At 39.1% G+C, this 21,756-nt stretch overlaps 1 protein-coding gene and 1 long non-coding RNA gene across 2 annotated transcripts in view; one reads left to right on the forward strand and one right to left on the reverse strand.

Annotated features, from left to right (window-relative positions):
* LOC134202371 (patched domain-containing protein 3-like) overlaps positions 1–17,673 on the forward strand; it is a 60,094-nt gene extending 42,421 nt beyond the window's left edge. The window contains exons 2-7 of the mRNA XM_062677382.1: positions 5,359–5,743; positions 14,029–14,275; positions 14,334–14,419; positions 14,493–15,165; positions 15,226–16,087; positions 16,143–17,673. Of these exons, the coding sequence (XP_062533366.1) occupies positions 5,502–5,743; positions 14,029–14,275; positions 14,334–14,419; positions 14,493–15,165; positions 15,226–16,087; positions 16,143–17,068 (3,036 nt within the window). The 5' untranslated portion in view covers positions 5,359–5,501 and the 3' untranslated portion in view covers positions 17,069–17,673. The remainder of the gene's footprint in view (positions 1–5,358; positions 5,744–14,028; positions 14,276–14,333; positions 14,420–14,492; positions 15,166–15,225; positions 16,088–16,142) is intronic.
* Positions 17,674–19,812: 2,139 nt separating this feature from the next.
* LOC134202388 (uncharacterized) lies at positions 19,813–20,463 on the reverse strand. The gene is made up of 3 exons (XR_009977210.1): positions 20,350–20,463; positions 20,089–20,200; positions 19,813–20,016 (listed from the first exon to the last, which is right to left on the reverse strand). It is a non-coding gene; the product is annotated as an uncharacterized LOC134202388 (long non-coding RNA).
* Between the last annotated feature and the right edge of the window lie 1,293 nt (positions 20,464–21,756).

Genomic DNA, 21,756 nt, shown 5'->3' on the forward strand with positions numbered 1-21,756 from the left:
AGATGGAAGTGTTCTGCTTGGGCTTATTCGTAGCTTTTGTTATGATCATCATGACATCGCTGTTTCCAGACTTGAAAGACTGTGGACTTCGGTCGCTCTTTTACTTCTTTGGTTCCAATAATATTTTTTTTGAATCCTGAAGGGTATCCAAAAAAATTCAGTCGTGCTTTAATGAAAGAGTGGACTATCTACATTTCGATATCGATGGACCCATTGAGTTAAGGAAAATCGGAAAGGTCATGTACAAGACACGACCGACAGACGTAAACTACGGTCAATAGTTTGGAGCTTTGAGGAATATAGTTTTCCTCCAAAATACGTAGTTTTCTAGACTTACTGTGTGTATTCATGAACGATTTTTTTTATATGGAATTCGACATCGCATGCAATCTTAGAACTTGGGGAGACTTGATTCCCTTTCTATGATATCTACCGTTTTGATTTATTTTACGAATACTCAAGCACACTTTTCACTTCGTAGGTCTTTACGGCCAACGAATTTAAATTTATTAGTAGATCTAATGTTCTTATGAGGTAGCGAAATAATAGAACTTTTATATAAATGCTTTAATTGCATATTATTCGGCAACTCGGCCGTACGAAAATCATCTTTTTGTTAAATATCTTGGCTGTGCATATGTACAGCATATATTTCGAAATGGACAAATTGATATGAAATTTGCGAAAAAGAATCCACGTGTCTTGGAGGGACTCGAACCCTAGGAGGTTGAGGGTTCGAGTCCCTCCAAGACACGTGGATTCTTTTTCGCAAATTTCATATCAATTTGTCCATTTCGAAACATATGCTGTGCATATGCACAGCCAAGATATTTAACAAAAAAATATAAATGCTTGTTAGTCATATATTATTGATTGCAACTATCAACACTTAATAATTTTATTCTCCTAAATTTTGCCTCAAATGCCTAACACCCATAGTAAAATTCGTCTCAAATTCAGAAAACTTTGATTCATATTCCGAACACCACAATGCACTAGAATGCAAAATTTCAACGTTATCTCATTGCTGTACAATGCCCTTGATCTGTACTGCCGTCCCAAGGATAGTTGTCCCATGTTGATGGCATTCTGGTCTCGCTTCTGGTGGCCATCAAAGGATTTAAGAACTAGAAAAATGTGTAATGGCGGACTTACTACAATTCCAATCAAACCACATTGATTATTGTGTATTTTCTAATTTTAAAACTTTGTCTTGCACATAATATGCATAGCGATCAGTAAATCAAAGAAAATTGAATCCTGACTTCCACAACCAAACGCTACGGTTACAAAAAATCGGACGAATGAACAAATTAAAAAAAATCTTCTATGCAATCTGCCTGATGGAAATTTTTTTTGAAGAATATGTTTAGAATATGCTTCTCAACTAAAATCCTAAAATTTGAAGGTTCGGAAGCCTTCGTTTGAAACGCATTAAGGCTTTTTTTCCGAAAAGCTCGGTTGTTTCGTTGCAAGAAGATTAGAAGCATCTTTCGACGCTTCTCGGAAGTGTTCTTCCAAGCTGCTCGAAGGCCGCCTTTGAAGAGGCCTGGAGGACTCCTTTCAAAAGATCTGGAAGCCTCTAAGAGGCCCAGAGGCTTCCTATCAAAAGGCTGGGAAGCCACCCTTTAAGAGACTCGCGAGCCTACTTCTAAGATTCGAAAGACCCGGAAGCCTCCTTTCAAGAGGCATGGAAGCCTTCTTTCAAGAGGCCCGGAAGCGTCATTTCAAGAGGCCCAAAAGCCTCTTTTCAAGAGGCCCAAATGCCTCCTTCCTAGCAGCACACATGTTCCACATAGGTTACTGTAACTCATATGTGACCATATTTGGTCGCAATCAAGTTGACTTTTAAGAGGCATGAAAACCGCCTTTCAAGAGGTTCGGAAGCCTGCTTTCAAGAGGTTAGGATGCGTATTTCAAGAACCTCGGAAAGCTCCTTTGAAGAAGCTCAGAAGCCTCCTTTCAAAAGACTAGGAAGCCTCCTTCCAAAAGCAAAAATAGGGGGTACCTCAATTAATGCAAAAGTTCGATTGGATACCTCTCATGAAAAAGGTTGAGAACCGCTGATCTAGGGGATCTATAGTAAAAAATACGCTAGAAAAAAACTAATTTGGTACGCGGATAAACAAGGGGGATCAAGTCTCCCTTCCCCTTCCCCTATTATGTTATCGCTTGGACAAAATTATTATATCGAATTCATCCATAACCGTTTGCATAAAATATATTATATATTAAAAAAATAATGTTATAGAAAAATCATTTTATTATGATTAAATCGTTCTAAATTCATCTCATTTCGAAAAATAAGGATGTGCATGTGTGTGCACCGTTTTTTCTAAATCATTGATGTCGCCAACAATCAATATGCAACTTGAGATTTTTCGTGGCTCCAGTTTCGTAAGCTATAAACGGTCTTCGATACTCATACTAATTTGCTCTGACTTCAACATCTTGATAATTATATCTATGGTGTTGCGACATTGATTGAGGTGTATCTCAAAATCTTGACGTGTTGGAGCAAATCTAAAGTTAGACTCGGGCTCAGCGAACCAAAATCAACTAGCGACACATTATTTGGTCTTAAGGACAAAAGGTTGAGGGTCTCTAATTAGCCTGTGTACAAAGGCGTAGGATTGCCAATCCGGAGATGGTGAATTTGATTCTCGGTCCGGTCTAGGATGTTTTCGGGTTGGAAACATTTTCTACTCCCCGGGCATAGTGTATCCATTTCCATTGTACTTGCCACATAAGATATATATCATGCAACGGCGGTCATAGAAAGCTTCCAATTAATAACTGAGTAAATGGTAATAGAATAATAAGTTGAAAAGCAATCCAACTTCCAGTATGAATGTAGAACCATAAAAGAACAATACAAAAGGTTGAAACACAAAAGTTCGAAGGGATAAACTGCCGCTAACCGCAAGTCGAGCACAGCTGCATATGCAGGCCCATATACAGATGTGCTCGACTTGCGGTTAGCGGCAGTAAAAGGCTGAGAGACAAAAGGTCGAAGGACAAAAGATTGAAGAGAACGACATGTAAAAAAGGACGAAAACGATTGACCATTTTTCCCCTGTAAAATGGCTGAAACGTCTGGTACAGTAAAACTCTAATCGTTTAATGGTTTTATAAGACTGAGATTGCCGAAATCTCTACATACGGTTGAAGAGACAAATGGTCGAAAAGGACAATAGGTCGAAAGGGACAAAAGGTCGAAAGTGACAAAAATAAAAAGGAAAACGTCGAAGGACAAAAGGTTGAAAAGGATTTCTTTCTTCCATTCCATCTTCTGTTTTCTTCTTTCTTCTTCATCTTTTCTTTTTCCCCCTTATTCCGTCTCACTTTTTCCTTTTTTCTTCTTCCTCCTTATTTTTTCCTTTTACTTCCTTTTTCTTCGTCTTTCTTCCTTCTACCTTCTGCCATCCCCCTTCTTTCTTCTTCCTTCATCCTTTTTTGTTCTTCCTTCTTCCTTTTTCTTTTTTCTTCTTCCTCCTCTCTTCTTTTTCTTTTTCCTTCTTTCACCCTTTTCCCTTCTCCCAACCTCCTTCTTTCTTCTTCCTTTTTTCCGCTCTCCTTTCCCCTTTCTCATTCCTACATTTTTGTCCTATCGACCTTCTGTACCTTTCGACGTGTTGCCTTTTCGACCTTTCATCCTCTCGACCTTGCCCCTTCGATCTTTTGTCCATTTAACTCCCAGCTTTCAACATTTTGTCATAGATTCGTGTACCTTAGCGCAATCATGGAACCGTTATCTGGATCCTCTAAACGCTCCATAAATCGAAAAATGTTCAAAGCTAATGAACTTTGATGTATAATCAAACCATATCCCTATCTGGCATTTTTTTTCAATTCATTAACATGTACTTATATTATATAGAACCAGACCTAAGAACTAAAAGATGTTTATTCCTGGGAGGTAAGAGCAGGCATAATCCTCTAAATATTGTATGTAAATTTGTATGCATAATATTTAAATTATCACATACTTCATGTAAAAGTGCTTGAGCTTCAAGTATACTTCCATATAATGGAAAAGAACAACATCTGTTTCTCCTAGAAGTACCTGCCTTTTTTGCTACTGCTGAGAGGAATTGAGCCATGAGTTGGCATGGAGGTGAAAATATTCTCAATTTATCAATGGCGCTTATGTTTTACTTCTTACTGCTACTGTTATGGCACTAAAACTTTTCACACTTAACTCATTTAAGTGAATGACTTGCCAAGGTACATAATGACTCAATCATGGTGATTCACTCATTCCATATTAACCTGGAAATAAATATTGAGCACGCAATTCTTCTGTGTGTGCTTCATCGTCTATCACTCACCCAGCTGGGGGCGTTAGACAAACAGTACTGCGAATAATTTGATCTTATCTCATGCACTGAAATGGTGCCCTTCTTGTTATGAACGCTAGTAAAACAAAAAAGATTAACTTCTGGAGCAAGAAAGTGTCTTCAGAATGCGGAATGTACTAGCTGTTCACAAAAGGTACAGCAAAGCATCACAAGGATGCCTTCATTCGTAATAACTACTCAGGGAATAGAAGGTCGAGAAGAGCCACCGCTGCCAAATAGAGCGTGAATTGGATACCTGATAGGACTTCCACAATATCCGTGGCTAGAGCAGCGAGCCCATTTAAAGGAAGCGTGAGGAAATAATTGGAACATGCACACCAATTTCGCCTGTCTCTTATCGGATCCGCTAATATCTACAACAACGCTTGCCATGAAATATCAAAAAGTCACAATCATCAGCGGTAGCAAGCAGCAATGGGATGTCCATTACCTTCAGGGTAGATTTTTTCGCTTTTTTTTTCAATCTGCTACTTACTCGGACGATATGGGTATTGCTGTGGTTTGTGCATTTTTCACGCCGGACAAGGAGGTTCTTCCGATAGCGATCCTCGTTTAATTCCATAGTGTCAGACTTGGCTGGGACGATTACTGGTTTCTGGTTTGTACTTCCACTTTCCTCTTCGGTACTAGACGCTGCGCTGCCGTTCAGAAGGTGGTGTCTGGATACTTCCACTTCATGACTATTGACCGGTTTATCAAAAGGACACGTTTTTGTTTTAGACAGCATTGCCATTACCCACTTGTTACTCAGCACAACAATTCGTTACATATAAATTTAAATTATACTTAATATTGCTTGCGTAAAAATTGACCATATTGAACATGCAATTCTTCTGAACATAAAAAGATCAGCTGTACCAGGTCCGATCGAAATTGTTTGCGTCATTACTGATTCTGCCTAACAAAAGGGAAAGTGAAATTGAAAAAGATATAGTGACTATAATTCTCCCGTATACAAGTGGAAAATTAGAATTACAATTGAAATTTACATTTACAGCGCATGTGCCCGCCGTCATTCTTCATAAACGAGAGCCTTGACTTTGCTGCCCTACCGTATCGACACAGCATACCGTCCCTAATGCGCCCCTAAAGCAAAATCGGATCAAGCGATTCTATTTCAAAGTTTCAAACAGAAAAAATATGCCACCAACGGAAGCTACCGTTCCCCTGACCGATGGTATCCGGACCAAACGATTTCCGAGCGTGATTGCTTCCAAGGAGGCCAACCAAGGAGAATCGGCAACGGAGAAGGCAACGGTACTAGCAGCAATGGCGGTCAATGAGAATGGAAAATTGCCAGCCGGAGCGAAGCAGCAGCAACTCAGTTGTCTGGGCCGGTTGTCATACCACGTGTCTCTTTCGATCGGGCAGTCATTCTACAGGTGAGTTAATTATACGCTGTTGTCGTTTATAGGTTGTTTATTTTGTTCTGTGATGATGAGCTTGGCATCGATCAGTATCTGATTTAAGCTGTTAACTTCTTCATTATGATTATGTCACTATATTCCTACTTGAACCTTGAACTAACCTTTACAAATTAATTAATCACGAGGTCCTTAAAGGGGCGTCCAGTCAGGTTTTCTCATAATGTTTTAATTTATTTATTTATATATAGGGTAAGACGGTATAATGCTGGACTACCAAATAACACAAAAATTGCATAAATTGCGTTGAAAAGTAAAAAGTTATTTCGGTATTGCCTTATAGGGGAGGCATATTATACCGTCTTACCCTATGCTTAACCATTGACGGCACCAGAGTTCTGGTAAAGGTGGGGCACCAGCATTTTTGGTGTAATTGGTTCATTGGCGTAGTAGTAAGTAGTAAGAGTTATAATTGGAGGCGTTAATCAGTCAAGCGATCAATTTATTTTAAAAAATGTCTATTTTCTAGCAAGCAATTTCAGAGTCAAAACCGGGTTTTACTGCAGATCTGAATTTTTTCGGATGTTCTCAAGAATTCCTGGGGAATTAACTTCTCACATTTTTCCGAAAATAACTTAAATAATTCTTTAGGAAATACCTCCAGGATTTTTCAAAAAAAAAAACTTTCAGAAATTCCTATAGAAACTTTTTCGAAAATTATTCCAAGTATTCCTTCGAATACTATCGGAAATTCCGTTCTATCGGTAATTTCTCCAATTTCTAGCAAGAATTCCTTTCACAATTTTTGGACAAAATTCTGCTCTTAGGATTTCTCCAGAAAATCCCCCGGAAATTACTTCGTAAATATTCGTAAATTTCTTTGAAAAAGCAGAGAAGGTAATCTAAGAAAAACTCGAAAATTTCTTCGTTTTTTCCGAGTTCTCTTAGGAATTTCTTCGGAAGTTCTTTTAGAAATTCCTTTAAGAATTCCTGTAGGAATTCTTTTAAAATTCCTTTGGAATTCATTTTTTTCTTCGGAAATGCACAAGGAAAATCTTTCGGATATTCCTTCAGGAATTGTTGAAATTGTTTAAGGTATACCTTCCAACATTACTTTAGGAGAAATCCTTCCGAAATTTCATTAAGGGTCTGTCTCATTTGGAGAATTAAACTGAAATTAAACTTAAAAGTGACTTTTCAATAATTATCAAATAACCCTGCTCGCAGAGGAAGATTACTTTTGACAGATATCGAATCATTTTGCATTGGAATTGATTTGCTAATTTTCGAACTGTCACTTTTAAGTTTAATTCTCCAAATGAGATAGACCCCTTGATTTAGGAATTTCCTCGGGATATTAAGGAAATCCGTTAGGAATAATTTTGAGAAATCCTCCAGCAAATTACGCCAGGAATTCCTTTTAACATTCCTTCGGAAAATTCTCTGAAAGGCCTTTGTAAATTTCTCCGGAAATTCCTTGGAAACTTCCTCCAAGAAATCCTGCGGAAATCATTTTAGTAAAACCATACGAAATTTCTTCCGGAATTCTCGCAGGAATTATTCCAGAAATTTTGTTGGAAGAGTTTTTCCGAAAAAAAAATTAAAAAATAAAATCCGTACCAACATTCTTAAAGGGCGAAACTGCTAGTGTAAACGTCGCTTGTGGGCTATCTTGTGGACACCCACGCAGTACAGCGCCATTTAATGAAAAAAGAGGATTTGTGGCTTCCATCGCTGGTATTGGATTGCGTGGGCGCCCTTTGAAATGTTGGTGCCGATATGGTAAGTACTTTCTTCTTGATGGGCTACAGCTCTTCGATGAACCTACGCCGAATGGAGTATCCTTCTCCACTGGACTCGATCCTGGGCCAATCGCTTCCAGTCGCCCTGAACATTGAGCGCCCTCAGGTCCTCTTCAACTGCAAAAGCCATCGTGTTCTTCCACGAAGCCTGCGGCCTCTTCCGGGTTCTCTACTAAATATTATCTTCGCTTGACGTTCTTCCGGCATACGAACAACGTGACCAGCCCACCGTAGTTTGCCGTGTTGTATAAGCTTAATAATATCCAGCCCTTTATACACCTGGTACAATTCGTGATTCATGCGACGCCGCCAGATACCGTTCTCCTGTTTACCGTCGAGTATTGTCCGCAACACCTTACGCTCAAACACTCCGAGAGTTCTCCGATCAGCCTCCTTTAATGTCCATGTCTCATGGCCATATAAAGCCACCGGAAGAATCAGAGTAGTATACAGCGCGAGTTTTGTTTTCGTTTGCAGACTACGGGACTTAAGCTGGTTACGAAGTCCGTAATAAGCCCTATTTGCAGCTGCAATACGCCTTTTCACCTCGCGGGTAACATCATTATCACACGTCACTAATGTTCCAAGATACACAAATTCTTCTACCACTTCAAATTTTTCACCACCCAGCACCATTTCGCTACCACCACCACTAATGAACCCACGTTGATTGCCAGCGACCATGTACTTCGTTTTGCTGATATTGATCGTGAGTCCAATCCTCGCTGTCTCCCTCTTAAGAGGCGCAAAAGCCTCTTCCACGGCACGGCGATCAATTCCGATAATATCGATATCGTCCGCAAATCCCGGGAGCATATGCGATTTTGTGATAATGGTACCGCTTCTTTGCACACCAGCTCTCCTAATCGCTCCCTCGAGCGCTATATTGAATAGTAGGTTCGAGAGTGCATCACCCTGCTTTAATCCATCTAAGGTAACAAATGACGTCGATATTTCATCCGCAACGTTCGCTGTGATCTTTCGTTCGATACAGTTGACAACCGTGATCGAAATTTACTGACGACGAGATAGTGATCAGAGTCAATGTTCGGACCTCTGAATGTCCGCACATCGATAACATCCGAGAAATGACGCCCATCCACCAGAACATGGTCTATCTGGTTGCAAGTATGGCCATTTGGGTGTCTCCAGGTGTGCTTTCGGATGTTCTTTCGTGCAAAGTAGGTGCTACTGATGGCCATCCCTCTGGCAGCAGCAAAATTTACTAGCCGTAGGCCGTTGTCATTGGTAGCGGAGTGAAGGCTCTCCCTACCGATTATGGGACGGAAAAAGTCCTCTCTACCGACCTGAGCGTTAGCGTCTCCGATAACAATTTTCACGTCATGCTTTGGGCACTCTCCATAGGCTTTATCAAGACATTCATAAAACGTGTCCTTCACGTCGTCGGATTTATCGTTTGTCGGTGCGTAAATGTTGATTAGGCTGTAATTGAAGAATTTGCCCCGTATCTTCAACACAGATTCGTTCGCTAATGGGTTTCCACCGCATCACTCGCTTCATCTGCTTGCCCATCACTACGAAACCAATGCTCTGCTTTTTCACCGCCGCTGTGATAGATGTTATATTTGAATGCAGTATTGGTCGTGGGGTCCACGGCTCGGAATTCACGTTCTCCGGATCTAGGCCATCGGACTTCTTGAATAGCAGCCACGTTCACTCCAACCTTCTGCAGTTCACGAGCCAGAAGGCTCACTCGTCCAGGTTCATTTAGGGTCCTGACATTCCAGGTACCGAGTTTCCAATCATAGTCCTTATTTCGTTGCCGGGTCGGTTGCCAAAAATAACGTTCTCTTTTTCTTCTATCTCGATCTTACCAAGGAACAATACAGTGCTTTCAAACAATGGATATTCTTGAAGTCTTTAGATATGCGGAAAATGAAACCAAGCATCTTAGAAGCTTGGGAGGACACGAATGCGACATGATCGTTGAAAGATAGTTTTGAATCTAATAGTACGTCTAGATCCTTAACGACGCGTTCTTTTTTAAGATTCGTTGTTCCAATTTTGTAGCAGTAGTCAATCGATGAGCGTTTGTGCGAGAATGAGATCACTGAACACTTGTCAGCATTAAGTACCATACGGTTTATCTCACACCAATCGATGAACACGTTAATCTGAGTTTGCAAGAAATAGGCATCAGAAGCGTCATTAACAATCCAGTAAAGTTTGAAATCGTCGGCAAAGGACAACTTAAATGATCTTATAAGCTGGTGAACGTCGTTGAGATAAACTAAGAAAATTAACGGCCCTAGGTGGCTACCCTGTGGTACACCTGAAGTAGCGGGAACACGGTGCCCCGGTAGACCGTTATTATAAAATAAAAATGTCCATCAAAACCAAGTACAGGGCTCGATTCCTGTGGTAATTCTGCACCTCTGGACCAATTTTTAAAAAAATCCCTAGGAGGAATCTGGAGAAATCTTGATTTGAAGTTTTTAGTTAAGAAATTTCAAAAGAATCCATATAAGAATCCAAAAATATCACCAAAAATCATGATTAATCCACCTAGATAGATGTCTTTCAATTCTTCTTGAACCTGCCAGTCGGAAGTAACCACCAGCTTTGCAGGGTTGCTGTGCGGCATTCTTGAAATATGCCCTGCCCATCGTACCCTTCCAGCTTTAGCTACCTTCTGGGTTCGCCGTAGAGCTGGGCGAGCTCTTGTTTCAACCTTCGCCGCCACACACCATTTTCTTGCACAACGCCAAAGATGGCCCTAAGCACGCCTTGCCGTTATTAGAACTATAAATATTTACAACTGACTTATCTTACCAAACTGACTTAAGTATGTTTTTGTATGGCTAACTTGCTCGGGTTTAGTATATGTGTTGCTTTCAATGTTTAATAGAATGAAAGGTAAAAATTAATTTCAATTTAGTGTTTATGATCATAATGGAGAGAAGTAAGACAAGAGCTCGTGTAGAATAATAGTAGTTAGAAGCTGTTATACTCGATCACAGCACTTATTAATCGATCTTTGCTGCCAAATCTCGTCAAAGTTCTAATCAACGGACTAGAAAAAGCATGTTTGATATGTAAGCCAAAACCTATTCCGGCACCTCTACAGAACTCTGAAACATGATAATTCAAGATATGGTACTTTGACGTGAATGGAAGCTGCGGCTTTTTCCAGGTGCTAGCAAAGCCATCAATTGCTTCCTTAAAACTATGCTCGAGTTTCAAAGAGCTGTATCTTGCGTACACTTTTTTGAAATCATTCAAAACCTGCTGATTGAAATAATAATTAGAAAATTGTTAATGTTTAAGCAGAGTAATGACGTAATCCGAAAGATCGGGATTCAAGTGAACTCTATGCAATTTGTTGATGCCTCATCTTCACCCATAAATTTACTCAACATGGCGCTTCTCGAGCATCTTTTAAATAGTATTAACAATTCCAAACTAGATGTGTCTTCTTCTTCTTCTTATTGGCATTACGTCCACACACTGGGACAGAGCCGTCTCGCAGCTTAGTGTTCATTAAGCACTTCCACAGTTATTAACTGCGAGGTTTCTAAGCCAGGTTGCCATTTTTGCATTCGTATATCATGAGGCTAACACGATGATACTTCTATGCCCAGGGAAGTCGAGACAATTTGCAATCCGAAAATTGCCTAGACCGGCACCGGGAATCGAACCCAGCCACCCTCAGCATGGTCTTGCTTTGTAGCCGCGCGTCTTACCACACGGCTAAGGAGGGCCCCTAAACTAGATGTGTAGTGTCGGAGATAAGCAAAGGTTCATTTTGTTTCTTTATTAAGGTGTTTTTAAAAGTTCAAAAATTGAATATTTCTTCGTCGTAACCGAAAACCCAAAATAATATGCACAAAGCTTGTAATTTTTTTTCTTTCTCTTGTGCATTTTTCCTGATGTTTTCCTTGGTTCTCGAGATCTCATTCTATATGCCGAGCTCACTCTTGAAAATCGTAGCTTTTCCTTACCGCCATCTTTGGAGTCATTACCAGTCCGATGATCCTTTTGCGGGGAAATCTCAGAATATGATAAAGCTCCGTCAATTCAATTGTTCAATTGACGAAGATCTAACCTGTTATATAATGCTAAGCAACTATACTATAGTATACTTTAAACAAATCTTTACGCTGTTGGTTTTTTCATCATTTTTTTGTCATACTCCAATCTTTACTTCTGATGCTCGATTACATCGATTGGTTCTGAAGAGGTAGCATTCTTGAAGATATACGGCTTCAAGCCATACAAAAAAAAACATTCCTAAATCAGTTAGGTGAGCTTAATCAGTTGTAAAAATTTATAATTGTAATGAAGGCAACAATTGCAAACTGGTTGAAAACAACGTGGACCACTTTTTAGACGGCTTTGAAGGTATTTTGGGGATATTATTGAATTAAAATAAAGATTCTTTTGAAATTTCTTAATTAAATACTTCAAGTCAAGATTTCTCGAGATTACTCCTAGGGATTTTTTTAAAAATTGGTCCAGAGGTGCAGAATTATCACAGGAATCGAGCCTTGTACTTGGTTTTGATGGACATTTTTATTTTATAATAACGGTCTACCGGGGCACCATGGGGACGATTACACTTTTGACGGCACAGTACACGTCAAAAAGACATGGCATTATTTTTTGTTTCGTCAAGTTGAAAATGGAGGATTGGCGCTTCATCTTCGTTCATTAACGGTTGTTCAGCGGTGGCAATGTACAAGGACTCCCAGGCATTAATTTGGAAATATTTTCGAACGCATTTTATTAGCTTGGCTTGCTTCCAATCTATAGTGTGGTCCTGGTCACTAGTGTGTGCTGTCACACTCGAGTCATGGAACCTGCCGTTGTCAACTGCGTGCTTATGTTCTTTTAAACGAACCTTCAGTTTCCGGCGTGTTTGACCAATATACACCGCAGGGCAGTCTTGGCATGGGATTTCGTATATGCCAGACATTTCTTCCCTTGGGATCGTATCTTTTAAAGCACATAAACGGAATACTTACGAAAAACCCTTCAGAAAATTCTTTAAGAATACCTACAGAAATTGTTTCAGGAAAACCTTCCGAAATTCATTAAGGAGAAGGAATCCCAGGAGGAATGTTCAAAAATCAATGGCGCTATATTCTAAATTATCTCTGGAGGGAAGTCCGGAAGTAGAAAGAATTTGTAAAGGATTTTCAGAGGAAATTTTCGAAGAAATTTCCAAAGTATGAAAGATTTTCATTCAGATTTTGCAAAAGAATTGCTAAAGGTATTTCCGAAGGAACTCTTTAAGGAACTTACGATGGAATTTCCAATAAAATTACCAGAGTAATACCTATTTGAACATCAAAAGAAATTCCTAGATTTCTCCAACAATTCTTTCGAAAATAACTCCAAGCAATCGTTCTGAAGTTTTCTTTCCAGAATTAATTTTGATTTTTTTGTCCTGTTTGGCAGATATAATTACTTGTTATAAGACGAGTTTTTACTATCCCATTTAATTCCACCACCTTTTACAGATACGTATTTCGACCTCATCAGCAAGGACGGCTTCTTGATCCCATGCAGGTAACACACTTCAGATGGGATCCATTTCATACTTTTATGAATGAATGGCATACAAATTCTTCGACGAACAGAAATATACGGGGATTGGAGATACGCAAAAGTTTTGTATAAGGAATGCAAATTAGAGGTGTTAAAACCAGCATTTTGGGGGATTACAATCATTGTTTCTAATAGAAACTTTCTATCATAGTTGGATAATAAATAAAAGATGCCCACCAACTCACCCGCAATATTCAATTCCGCAATCGAATTGAAATCTACTTTAATAAGATGGCAATGCAAACAAGCACTTCAGATCAATTTACCGGTCGGATAATTTACCGCACATACGCAAGCAACGAGTTTTTGGTTGGAAATTCCTCCATACCATACGTGTCTTGCCTAAATATTTATCTGATCATCGACCGTTGAAACCCGACGTCATATATTTCAATAGAAATTGAAGATAAAAGCAGCCCAGCACCTCTCCATTTATGATCCAATCCATGACATTGAACTTGACTTGGCTTTCTGTTTTGAACTTCGCGCGAAATCGTTTCCTGCACTTCGCTCAGAGAAGTGTTTGTGGTTGTCACGCATGGATTGGACCATGGCCTCACCGCGATTGGCATAACGGACTATAACCGGCGCGAACCTGTACGAACTCGGTGGCAAGCCATTGTGACGTCGATCGTCGGATCGGAAATTGAAGTCAGTTTTGGCCCAACACGGAGTAACTAATGTTTAAGTTGGGTGTCATACAACACCTCCAAATAATAAGCGAATGATATATCTATAAGTTTTTTGTACAGTCATCTGACATTGCGGCTCATGTTGCGTGACTGAAAGCTAAAAAAATATTCGGTGATCACGTTTTATCGAATTCGCCAGTCATTGTTCTGATCTTACTCATCATAATATCTAAATATTTAAAAATAGACATGCATCAGCCATCCATTAAGCCCCTTTTTGTCGCATTCCCTTTTCCAGGTTGGGCCGGCTCGTAGGCAACAACCCATGGCGTACGATCATCGCCTGTTGGTTGGTGGTCGCCATCTGTAGCTTGGGATTTCTGCGGTTTCACCAGGAAAAGAGTCCCATGAAGCTGTGGATTCCTCAAGATTCAAAGTTCCTTCACGACACCAACTGGGTAATCGATAATTTCAAAGAGGGAAACCGCATCGAAACGGTCATGCTGACTGCACCGGATGTGCTGACACCGGAAGTATTACAAAAGGTAGTTGTTTAAATGATGGTACATAGCTTGCTCTAATCTACATTTATGAATCTTAAAGCTCGCCGATATTACGGACAAAATCATGAATCTAACGGTCATCAACAGCCATGGAAAAACGATTGGATGGAACGAAGTTTGTTTCAAGTAAGAATCTTAACGACTAAAACTCTCCAAAAATCACCAAATCATTCCGTTTGTTTTTTTTTTCTCATGATAGAGTTCCTCTGATAGCGGAGTACACTGCGAATGAGCGACGAAAGCGGGAAGACGCTCTTTCGCTTATAACCACCAAACGACCGAGAAAGCAGAAAGCTTTCTTCAACCCAAGCGTTGATCTACCGAGTTTTATGTACTGTCCGCTGATCAACAGATTGCCGGTAGGATGTCTGGAGCGCAGTATTCTGGAACTGTGGAAGTACGATCGTGCGGTGATTGCAAATCTCACCAAAGAACAGATCGTGGAAAAACTGAACAACACAAAAATCAGTCCCGTCACGGGGCACACAGTCGACTTCGCCGAGCTGCTCGGTGGAATACAGCGCGATTGGACCGGACGGATTGTGTCCGCTACGGCTCTAAACTCCAACTGGATGATACATGTAAACTTTTCTGAGGTGAACTCGGACATCAGTGGCAATGCCGCAGGTACCGAAGATTGGGTTACTGAGGAAGCCATGCTGTGGGAAGGACAATTTTTAGAGGCGCTTGAAGAAATTCATGAGAATTTTTCGGATAATGAAACGCAGTTGTTTTATGCAGCGGGTCGCAGTTATGGAGATATCAGTGCCGATTCGATGTTTAAAGATATTGACAAGCTGATGATCGGAGGTGTTGTCATGTTCATCTACATGCAACTGGTGCTGTCGAAATTCAGCTGGACTGAATTCAGAGTGGGTGTTATTTATGTTTCTCTAAGGATCTGAATACTCATATATCTTTTTTCTTCCCAGGTAATATTAGGAACCGTTGGTTTACTGAGTATTGTGATGGGTTTCGCTGCAGGAAGCGGAATAGTTTCAATGTTGGGTGTCTCGTACGGTCCCGTTCACACGTGTCTTCCGTTTCTACTTATGGGGCTTGGCGTAGATGACATGTTTGTTATGATGGCTTGCTACAGAAAGATTCGAGAAACTCATGCAAATCTTCCATTAGCGGAACGAATGGGACTGATGATGAAGCATGCCGGCGCTTCGATCACGGTTACGTCTCTCACCGACATCGTCGCATTCGGAGTTGGTTCAATCACCGTTCTTCCCTCGCTACAGTCTTTCTGCATATACGCAGCTTTCGGCGTTCTTATGATGTTCATATTCGTAATCACTTTCTACGTTGCCATATTCACGTTGGATGAGCGTCGAATAGCTTCACGGAGGAATTCGTTCATTCCCTGGAAAATACATGACGAGAAATCAACTCAACTATGGTGCCAATTAAACCTGATGCACCGATTCATTGATTTTGTTTATTCCAAAATAATTCTGACGCCCGTAGGAAAAATCCTCGTAATTGTTGCAGTGATCTCCATGACGGGACTTAACATTGAAAGCTTGATGAAACTTCGTCAAAAATTTGATCCAAACTGGTTTATCCCGGAAGAGACATATTACAGCAAGTTCATAGTTAAAAGTCGAGAACAATACCCAAACAATGGGTACGAAGCGATGCTGCTATTCGGAAACTACAACTACACGGCTGAACTGAAAGAATTGCTGAAAATAACTCATGAACTGGAAAAGCGAACCGATATTCTACACAGCGTAGATTCATGGGTCGAACAATTCCAGGACTTTGTGGACACTAACTATGACACAGGTAAAACTCTTTCAGGAGTATCGTACTCTTATATTAATGACCTCTACCTTTTCAGACATTGGAGAAACCGTGCTTAGTGATGCAGATTTTCGCAAATACCTGTCCAAATTTCTATACAGCCATGAAGGTGGTCGCTATCAAATGAACTTCAAATTCGCTACAAAGTTGCAGTGTGGAGAGCCCGCACCAAACATTACAGTCACTACAATCGACTTTAAGTTCCGTCCTTTCAGTGAGCGTGAAGATTACATTCCTTCCAAGCATGCCGTCGAAGTCCTGCTCGCCGAAAGTCGGTTTTCATCGAAAGACAAATTCAATACACTCTGGGCGAAAATTTTTGGTAATTGGGTCACTGACGAAATAATCGATACGGAAATCTACCGAAACATAGCGTTAGCTATGATCGGTGTGATGTTCTGTTCAGTTGTACTAATTGTCAATCCGCAGATCTGCTTCTGGATCTTCATATGCGTGGTTTTAACGTTAGTAAACGTTGGTGGATTTATGCAACGGTGGGGTCTTACTCTCGACATATGCTCTTGCATTGCTCTGCAATTGGCCGTCGGCCTTTGCGTAGACTACGCAGCCCACATAGGTCATACGTTCCTAACTATTAGTCATGGTAACCGCAATCGACGCTCGCTAGATACCGTACTGCACATCGGTGCCGCCGTACTTTATGGAGGAGGATCGACTATCCTAGCTCTTAGTATTTTATCTGGATCTCAAGCATACACCTATCGGACATTCTTCAAAATATTCCTTCTAGTTATTGTAATTGGTTTGTTCCATGGACTGGTCCTTTTACCTGTCATCCTAAGCATAGTAGGACCCCCGCCTTACAGTGGTTTCATAGATGATCATGACAGGCTTTCCAGTGACATAGAAAAAAAAATGATGCCCATCAGCGATGATCAGAAGCGTCATAATGGGAAGTTCGCCCAAAACGAAGAGGAGAAACAGCCAATGCAAACAGATTGATCCCAGAATTCGAATAATTGAAAACGCAACAAAACATTGGAATCGTTCCATGACTTAACACGTAAAACACAAAGAATAGACACCCAAAATCAAATCAAAACGCGTTTAAAAAATCGGCATACAAAACTACTCGTACAGTAGTAATAGCATGCATGGTGATAGATTGTATATGAGGTGACGCGAACATATGGTATTTGGTTTGAGCTTTCAAGTTCGCTCCAGCACACCCTAGTAATCATACCGTTTACCGGGTATAAACCTTAACAAGGGGCATTGTTATTTCTTGAATAAGCACAAAAAAGACGTTGATATTTTTGCTATTTATTCGTTTTTGAAATATTTGCCAAAAAAAATTGCCAGTCTGGGTATCTGTTCTTTGTGTTGCAATAAGGCTCAATGCGATCGGATTGGTATAAAGTCAAAAAATCTTTTTACAATTCTGCATACATGAGCTTTATTATGTGGTCAAATTTATTATAGGCCACGTGATGCCATTGTGATCCTTGTATTATTAAGCTGAGAAAGGTATTTTTAAACAGAGTCATTACATGTGTAAGTTCTAAGAGGTGTAGTTGAAGAACAATTAAAACATTCAAAACATTGCAGTTAGATCTTGCCAGAATAAAAGATCCGAAATTCCTAAATCATTTTATTAGACCAGATACTACTTACTTGATACTTGATGGGCTACAGCTCTTCGATGAACCTACGCTGAATGGAGTATCCTTTTTCACTGGACTCGATCCAGGGTCAATCGTTTCCAGTCGCCCTGAACATTGAGCGCCCCCATGTCTTCTTCAACTGCAAAAACCGGGTTCTTAGTGTCCCATGTATTAGACCAGATACATGGGACACTATATTACATATAAGTATGGTAAGTCACACAGCGCAGTCGGCAGTAGTGTAGATTACGACCCTAGATCAAAATAAAAATTATAGAGTGAAATAGTTTTGGATACAAAATGTGTGGATTTAAACAACGCGGAAGCAACAGCCTTACGTGAGAATTTCTATGTATATGTGCCACGACTGCCGAAAAAAAGCAAGCTACTTAAGCACAATAATTGGCAAGCGCGGTGAATTATTGGAAGCAATCAAAAGTATTGAAGTCCTTGTTAAGAAAAGGTTTTGGAGGAAAAGTCATCAGCTGGTTTGAAACGTATCTTAAAACTCATTGTAAATACAACGATGCTATTACTCCGCCTAATATTGTTACTCAAACTAACATTTAAAAAGTTAAAATTGAATATTAAAAAGACTGAGTTGATGATTTGAAATCTAGTAAGTTGATGAGTTTGAATATTTACATTTATTTATTTGCATGATCCCCTTCATTTGACCTATGTCTTAATGAAGTAAAAAACTAAACCAAATTAAATTACAAAAATATTCGGTATAATCACAAGTTATGAAATCAGTCTAAATACATCGTCATTAAAAACAAACAGTTAAGCCAATAATGTTGTCAGAAAGATCATTATACAAATAGCACAAAACATTCATGATCAATATATGGTAACCTAGCCTAGGTAACAAAGTCGAATGTCTGGAACCTTTCGTTGAACCTGGATACCATAAAGCTAATTGTAAATATTCAAATATTTCAATCCGTAAAACACATGCGATGCATCTGCTGACCAAAGGACACGTCTGGCTTGCACTGAACTTCACAACACAATGAAGATCGGGAAAACGCCGGCCGGCAACGTCGGCAACATCATCATGCTGATGGTTGACTCTTGTCACACAGTGATGTCAGGAGAATGCGATTGACTTTGTGTTGTATAGAGCAGGGCAACGAAACTGATGCAATAAGGCTGGTATACACCTCACATCCTAAGTGAAAATGTGCACCATGGTCCAGAAGAAATGGTCCTCCGGAAATTTAGGGGGTTTGGTGTCAGGCGCTGCAAGCCGCAGCCATAAAAACTCACGCAACGAACAATCAACAAGAGAGTACCGACCGGAACCATCGGCGAAGACCTCCCAACTAACAATTTTGGTGCTAAAAGCTTCAACTTCTAGCCTTTGGCTGTATAATATTTGAATAAAAGCAGCCAATGCTAAATAAAAGAAAAGCCTCTGCAAATAATCCCTTAAACTTCAACTCGACTATTACCCAAATATCTATCAGCTAGTCAGTTTGTGCCGAATATATTTATTCTTTTATCGTTTATGCAGCTTTCATATAGTCATAAAACAGCTCTGTCTGAATTAGCAACAAAGCTTATCGGTTAAGAGCTCATGTATGTAATTGAGTGGCTTGTTAGCAACTTTCCATACTACGATGAGTAGCATTCACAATGAAAACGTTTTCGCTGTTGTTATCCCGGATAAAAAATATCATTAAAATATCATACATTTTACTGTTACATCACCATTTAAAACATAGTAACTACAATTGAATATAATGGTATTCAAACAATTGAATCACATAAGAAATAATGGTTTTCCACGATTAAATGAATGGTAAATGGGACTTTTACATTAAAAAATGGGGGTTGTTATGTATCTTTACAATAAAAAAATCGAAAATTTTTCATACAAAATTCAGAGCAAAACAATTGATTTTACGGTTCTTCAATGGGATGATTTCGAAGGACAAAACCATAGAAAACAATGTGTTTCAAATGTTTTCTCTTACTTTTTTTATTGTTTTACAGTAGAAATACAATACGATTTGGAATACATCTCACACCAATACTACAATAGAAATACAATACAATTAAAGGTTTTACAATTCATTTTATTTCTTTGCTTTGAAATTTAGTTTTAACTAAATTTTATAGTGTTTATTTTATCCTGTTACTGAGCGCTCTTCAAAGCTACTCGCTGAGCATGCCGTAAGTGTAGCTGCTGATAAAGAGTACTGGTGTTCGTAGTCTAATTGTAATAATTGCGGTGCTTGATGCGGCCGCTATCTTCCGGCATCCTCTTTGGGACTGATCCTGTGGATGATGAACATTATAACAAATGTCAATTGTCTTCGAGCGGACATAGAAAATATGAAGAAAAGTTACCTGTATCAGCTCTTATATTCGGTGGATATGACAAACGAATAGCAGCAGCTGTTTTGTATGGAAAACGTTGACGATTGATGGCAAACTACGGTTTCCAGTGAGCTTCATAGTTCTGAAAGAAACAAGTCAACATGTTAACAAAAACGAAGGAACTACTTTGGTGATAACAATCAAGAACTTCCCGGGAAGTCCTTTACAGATTTTTCCGCATGGTCAGTTAATCAAAACCTTCACAACACTTACAAGCACTTAGGCACTTACCATCATGACAAGGCACAGTAGACAATGATTCACTATTCAACCACTAGCAGAATCAAAAAAAGCGGAAAGCAAAGAAGCGTCTTGCACTTTGACCGTTCGATTTTTTTATTTTTCCCCAATCGCAAACAAAAAATTACACGCTTAAATGGAATTAGTTTTCCACGGAGTAAAAAAAAATTTAATATAAAAACTTTTTTTTAATTATTTTAATTGTTGCAGAGATGCGAATTTTTTAAGATCTGAAATATAATTTATATATAAAAAAATAAAAAATAAAAAATTTTCTCAACAGTGGAAACTATTGTTATTTTATAGTTTTCGTTGTTGCATCATTATTACAAATACTTCAAACATTCACTTATTTTTTTCAGATTTTCGTCTTTAAAAATGGATTTTTGATCAACGAAATAGACTTATTTAAAATTTGGCAAAAGTTTAATTAACATAAGCGAACTATAACAATATTATGGAATGATTGGTGACATTTGGGTTTATTGTTCTTTTGATGTAAATACAATATAGATGTTTTTCAACCGTAAGTAATCTACATTAAATGAACAGTCGATTATATTGGTCACCATACAATCTATAATATTCCAATGGATTAAACCATACAAGGTACTGTAAATTTTTATCCGGGATAGCACTAACAATATAGCGCAATGGCGCTATAAATGAACTAACGAAGCTTTTAGGCAACTTCTGTATCTTTGAAGATTACACAACGTTTAAGTAAACCTTATACTGCTTCTTTTAATAGCTTATCAGTATGGAACGTCAAAACCGCAATGTTTACATTTGATTTTTGTTGCCGGAGCTGTGTATGAGCTATTGATTTCTGTAATGCAGCTACAAAGGTATTCACCTGCTCTTATAGCAACTGACAAAGCGCTGTCATTAATGCTAGCAGATAGTGTAAGAGAACAAGCCATTTAGAAGCGATATTGCTGTTGACGGCTACTGTTAAACGATTAGCAACAGAGTAGCATCTATATAGATCGAGAAAATGTTGCCTAAAAACAATTTCAGCGATTGATGATGCATAAAAGTGATAAAAGTTAGCCCACAGAACATGCTGACAGATGTTTGAATAATGGTTGAAATAATGCTGAAAGCATAATGTTTAAGCTTATGTGCTGAAAGCAGCATGTAGGCCTTTTTCTAACGTTTATACAGCATGAATCTGAAAATTGCGTTAGTTAAACAATCTATAGGGTATGCGAAGAAGCACATCCATAATTTTCTTTGTTATTTACATATGTCAAAGTGACGGTGATGACAGAGCAGCGGCCATCGAATCAGGAGATCAGGAGTTCGAATCTAGGTAGCAACAAAATTGATATTTGAGTTTTCACAAAAAAAGCCTTAAATAAACTCCGAAATTTACTCTCCTCTCAAATAATATTT

This window comes from Armigeres subalbatus, unplaced genomic scaffold, assembly GCF_024139115.2.
Source record: "Armigeres subalbatus isolate Guangzhou_Male unplaced genomic scaffold, GZ_Asu_2 Contig120, whole genome shotgun sequence".
NCBI lineage: Eukaryota > Metazoa > Arthropoda > Insecta > Diptera > Culicidae > Armigeres > Armigeres subalbatus.